Source organism: Leishmania donovani, chromosome 36 (genome assembly GCF_000227135.1).
Source record: "Leishmania donovani BPK282A1 complete genome, chromosome 36".
In the NCBI taxonomy this organism is placed as follows: Eukaryota; Euglenozoa; class Kinetoplastea; order Trypanosomatida; family Trypanosomatidae; genus Leishmania; species Leishmania donovani.
The window spans coordinates 244,609-250,521 of NC_018263.1; the positions used below are offsets into that span (position 1 = coordinate 244,609).

The following is a 5,913-nucleotide window of genomic DNA, read 5'->3' on the forward strand; positions in this document are numbered from 1 at the left end:
TCCCTGTCCGCCGCCGCTAAACTTCTCTTCGCCCCGATACTTCCCCCGCGCGTGCATGCGTGTGTGAGTGTGGTAGTGTTGGGACCATTGTAAAGTGCCGTCACGGTTTGAAAGCAAGACCGAGAAGCACGGAGGGAAAGCAAAGAAGGTACACCGGAGTTGACGAGTTGCTGTGCTTTTTTTTTTTCGCTCATACCCGAAGAGGAGAAGGAAACTAAAGGACGCGGCGCCGTGCTCGCACTTTTTTTTTGGTTTCCGTGTTTGTTTCCTCGCTGGTATTCTTTTCCTTTCCGCTTCGTCTCTCCTTTTCTGCGGCCGCAACGCAGCTCGTTATTGGCCAAAGCAGCGCAGAAGAACGGAACCGACCACAAGAGGGAGGAGACGCCTTCGTCACGATACGTGTACAGGATAGCGCTCGTTACACAGCTCCGCTATTATCACCTGTCCCGTGACAGAGACCAAGGAAGCAAACAACGCATCTTCCTCAGACTCGGTCTCGTTGTTTTTGTTTCGCGCTCTCTCCTTCTTACACGTAGAAAAAATCCCCTAAAAACTACTCTCCCCCTCCCCTTACCACACTCGCATACCGACGCGTACGTTCTTCGTAGACAAACGAAAGAGAGCCCGAAGGCGTGAGGAGAACCGAAGAGGACGGAAGAAAAAGCCACAAACCGAAACACACGCGTCCTGCGCATATCAAAAGTAGACACTAACCATTTCTTCTCTCATATGGTAAGACGGTGACATTATATATATATATCTTTTCCTCATTTCGATTTTTTTCTTCTTGTTCTTCATCGTTTGCGTTTGTTTTTCGGCGCGGATCGGCGCTCTGCTTGCTCATCGTCGGTTGCGGCCCCGGCCCCCCCTTCTTCCCTCCCTCCTTCCCTCTCTTTTTTTTTTCAGTTTCGCTACCGTGTGGCTCCATTGAGAGCGTTTGCTTATTGATCACTCTCTCTCTCAGCGCCTGCGTTTGGAGGTTTCTGTGCGGCTTTTCGGGCCCCATTGGATCCGGCGAGGTGTGCGCATCCCTTTACTAAGTGTGTGTGTACGCCCTCACAAACTCGTCAACATCCTTCGACGTGTACACTGAGCAATCGCTTCTCCTTCACTCGACTGATTGTTGTTCTTCGCCTTTTCACCCATCACACTGTTTGCCTGTCTCTATCCCCACTCTCCCCTTTTTTCTCTCCTGCCTTTGTGTGTTTGTCCTCCATCCACGTATTTTGGCGCCTTTGAATATATCACGGACCCCCTCTCTTTCTCTCTTCCCTGCCACCCCGCCCCATACTGCAGCACCGGTCTGATTCGTTTGTTGGTTGTCCATTCCCGCATTCAGCGCATTCTTTCTTTCTTCTTATATCGCTCTTGTTGACTCGCTGGCGGAACCGAATCCCGTTCCCTTCGCCTTCTTCTTTCTCTGTGTGCATTTCTGTTCATCTGTTTTTTTTTTCTTCTATCTTGTTTGTTTCGCTTTGTTGGCGAGGCTCGCACACACCCAGTGTTGCCCACGGCGCTATCACGCTGCTCGCCACTTTTCATTTTCCTCTCTTTCGTCTGCAATTCTTCTGTTGAGGTGTTTTTTTCCTTTTCTCTCTTCCTTTTTTTTTGTTGTTGTTTTCTTTGGTTTTGTGTTGCGCGTTGGCTTGAGTCGTCGTGGCTCTGTTTTGTTCGTGCCTGGTTGGTGTTCTCCCGCCCCAACGCTCTTCTCCGCTATATCGGTCTGCAGCTGTCTACATCGTGTTTTTGTTTTGTACTTGCGTTTTTGTGTGTTGTCCTTTGTGCAAAGAGAGGGGCAAAGGCACGCACACGCGCGCGCACACACACACATAACAAAGAGGGCAAACAAAAGAAAAAGAAACACACAAAAAGAGTCTTCACGGTGCCGCTGCCTCGCCGAGTAGAAAAAGAGAGGAATTCCATATCGCTGGTTGTAGGTTAGTACACACTGTGACTACACCGCCGAAGTCCCTCCCTGCCTCCCTATCCTGGTCTCTACATCTTTCATCGTCATTGTCCCCATTAGCCAAGGCCTTTTTTCGGCCTCTCTTTCATTCGAGGCGTCTCCGTTTTTCCTTCTCTCTCGTTGTATCTTACCCTCACTGTTGTCGTTCTCTCCCCTTCCCCTCGCCTTTCTCTGCCCCCCCCCCTTTTCTCGTTTTTTGTCCCTTTTCAGTTCGACTTTGCCATCTCTCCTTCCCTGCCCCCCTCCCTCTCTCTTACATCATAATCTGTTTCGTTGGGTATTCGCTCGCCCGTTTCTCTTTTCTTGTGCGTGTGCGTCTGCCCTCCTACCTCCCTTACTCACAGAAACACGCCTCTTTTTTCTTTGCTTCCTCTCGACGTTTTCTTTTTTGTTTGTATCCTGATCTTTCCTTTTGTCTCACTTCCCTCTTCCCCCATTCCTTTACCTCTCACGCTGATTTCGCGGTGCTGATCTCGGCGTATTTTTGCCGGTTGGCCGGCATTCGGCACACGTGCAGCACTGTCTGTGTGCGTGTCTGTGGATTCGCTGTGTGACAAGAGAGATCGCGACCTTGCCCCTGCCCTCCGCACGCGCCCCGTCAAGTCGCTCCTCATCAACGATACTCAAAAGGACCAGCGTCAAACGAAAAAAAAAACACAGGCGGGCACGTCTGCGCAGCACCACGGTAACTGTGGTGTTTGACCAGATACACAAAGTACAAAACAACTTCAACGGACTCCCACGACGAAAACGAAAATGTTCCCGATGGATATCGCCAACAGTGGTAACCAGCAGATGGTGTACCGCAACAACCAACCCCCGCAACAGCGTCAGCAGCACCAGATGCCGCAGCATCATCTGCAGCAGCAACACCATCAGATGCCGCCGCAGCAGATGTTTCCCTCTCAGTATGGATATCAGCAGCAGCCCTACCTGGCGTACCCCAGCACCGCAGGCCCAAACGCCGGGAAGGGAGCAATGGACTTCATACCGTCACAGCAATACATGCCTCAGCAGCAGATGTTCCCGTACGGATACACGCAGCAGCACCAGTCTCCGCTGAACCAGCAGTTCTTCCCTTCGGTGATGGCCCCGCAGACTCAGCCGCCACCGCCGCCTATGCGCTACAACCAGCAGGGCAACAGTAACAGCACCAACCAGTACATGGGCGGTCACGCCGGTGGCCATCCGCGTTACCATGGCGGACGTGGACGCGGCGGCATGCACAGCGGATATGGTGGCCAGTTCCATCGACAAGTGCACAACAACTACTTCTACAACCAGCAGCACCACTATAGCAGCAACAATGCCGTGCCGGAAAAGACGCCGACCGTGCATCTAATCCACCCAGAAACAAAGAAGATCATCAGCATCAAGCTGAACCGCATTTACAGCACCATGGCTGACATTCGCCCTCAGCTTCATCAGCAGTCGCACAGCAACGGCGCTTCGGCGAGCAACGTCCCTAGCGTCATTGAGGACAGCAAGTCGGAAAAGACGAGTAAGAACGAGAGGCCAAAGGAGAAGAATGACTCTTCGCTGGCGCCAAAGTTTGATCCCAAGACGACGAAACTGGTGCTATGCCTTAGCTTCCTCTGCCCCAAGGGGTGCATGCACGGCAGCGGGTGCGATAAGGTGCACATCGCCGGTCTCGAGTACACGTGGCCACAAGTGGAGGCAAAGGAGGTGAAGAAGGAAGGTAAGAAGGCATACTCCGCAGGCTTTTTTGTGCACTGCTACGACCCGACGTTGACTCGCTACTACAAAGTGCCGTCGGGGTCTGTCTACGTGACGAAGGGCAGCGCCGAATACGTGAACATGTTCAACGACCACGGCGATAACTTTAAGATGAAGTTCAAGCTGTGCGCGCCGATTCTGGAGGGTGCCGAGTGCGAGAAAGGGGAAGAGTGCGAGGACATCCACTGCTCCGTCTCCGACCTGGAGGCGGTGCGGGAGAACAGCGCAAACGCGACGCACATCAACAACATCGAGGCCATGGCCGATGTGCCGCGCCTGCCTGCTGACATGACGGTACGCGTCTTCAATCAGAACAGCTTTGACACGTGGAGAGACTACCCCGGTGGCAACCTACTCATAACGGAGGGAGCCAAGGCGTATCAGAAGCAATACGAGCAGGAGATGAACACCGTGCCGACCCGAAAACGTATGCAGCACTGCGCACACTTTCGTCTGAAGGACATGTGCCGCCTCGGCGAGTCCTGCAGGTTCCTTCACGTGCTACCGACTGAACAAGAGCTCAAGGAGCGCAAGGATGCCGAGGCAGCCGAAGCTGCCGCGCAGGCGGCTGCAAAGGCGATGGAAGGGGTGGCCGGCGAGGGAATCATGAAGTCCGACGAGAAAGATGCAGGGGTGGCGATCGAGTAGGCGCCTGATGGCAAGAGATGAAAAAGAAGCGACTCAAAAGGAAAGAACCAGATGGAGAAGGTCTACCGGCTCTAACCGCCGTCCTCTGACGAGAGTACAACACGCCACACAGACAAACGCGTTACCCCCAAACGCAGATGAACTGTGTGCGTGTGCAATTCGTGCCTGGATGCCGTTCGGTTGCTGCGCTCTTCTTGGATTCCAGAGCCACTAACCCCACTTCGTCATGTGGCTCATGTCGCCGTGACGGTGTTCTATTTTTGCTGTTGCACACAGCGCTTTCCCTTTTTTTTTTCACTTTGGCATGCGACGTTTTTTTTTTTGTAAGCGTGGTCCCTTTTTTCTTCTGCCTTCTGTCTTGCCTCTCTCGTATCGTCTCGCTTCGGCCATCCTCGTCATCATGTCTCAACGCTGCCCCCTCTTTTTTTTTTCTGCATGCTGTTTGCGCGGAATCTGTGGAGGGGGACGGTGCGTGATTGCTGCTTGTGGCTTGGAGCTGGCTATGCGTGTGTGTACATGCTCAATCTTTGCCGGTTTCCCTGCGCCTCTTGCTTACTTTACATTGACCGTGTCTCTCTCTTCCTGTTTAAATGTTCGCTTCTTTTTGGATTACTGTGCTCTCTCGTTTCTTTTTTTTCCGATCATCTTTTTCATGCTGTCTCTCCGTTAGATCTTTATTCCGTTGTCCCCTCTTTCTCTCTTTCCCTGCTCGACGGACGAAGACGAACTACAAAGAAGAAAAACGGAAGGAAGAAACGCCGTGGATGGCGCATTGGCTGCGCGCGTGGCGCTGTGTTTGTGTCGTTTTGCGTTTCTCGCTCCCCCTCCCAACCGCCGTTTAAAGCCCCTCGCCACCCCTCTCTGTTTTCCCGCGTGCGGCTACTTTCTGCGCTCGCCGTTCACTCTCGCTCTCTCTTCTGTGTGTTTCTTGTTGTCTCTTCGTTGCGTGTGTCGACTCTCAGATGGCGTTGACGTCAGCGCCGCCGTCGCGGCGTGTCGTTGTCCGGTGTGAACTTGCTCTTGGATGCCGTGTATGTGCGTGTCTGCGTGTGTGCGTGTGTGTGGGCATGCGCACTGATGGGTGTATGGAAAGGAGCAACCTTCCGTTCGACGTTTGGGCTCCTTTCGGATCGTTTGGTTTCTCTCTAGGCGGCCGGTGACCCAAAACACATCGTTTCGGTGCCCCGCCCTCCCCCCTCCGTCGGCGCACCGCCCGAAAGACAAAGCGCAACAGGCACACCCACGAAAGGCGGCACACATCCCCCATCATCACGTGTGCGCCAAACGCGTGACCGCGAGCAGGAAAAAGACGACGACCGCAGGGCGCGTGATGTGTTCGCAGACTAGCTGGGGCTCCTTTTTTTTTTTGAGACGGCTTGCGTAGAGATTGGCATTAACGTAATACAGCGTGTAGCGCTCTTGTTCCCCTTTACGCTGCCTTTTTCTTCTTTTCTGGGGGAGGGTTTTCGTTTTAGACGTGCCCTTTTCTCCACTTCTGCTTCTGGACGAAGAAAACACACACCGCGCCACTCACCCATGAAGAGCAAAGGGGAAAAAGGCAA

The 5,913-nt window shown here is 53.2% G+C and overlaps 1 protein-coding gene across 1 annotated transcript; it reads left to right on the forward strand.

Annotated features, from left to right (window-relative positions):
- Positions 1–2,722: 2,722 nt before the first annotated feature.
- On the forward strand, positions 2,723–4,351 carry LDBPK_360800 (hypothetical protein, conserved; the record flags this gene model as incomplete). Its single annotated transcript, XM_003865148.1, has 1 exon — positions 2,723–4,351. The coding sequence occupies one exon, from the start codon at positions 2,723–2,725 to the stop codon at positions 4,349–4,351; it is 1,629 nt and encodes a 542-aa protein (XP_003865196.1).
- Between the last annotated feature and the right edge of the window lie 1,562 nt (positions 4,352–5,913).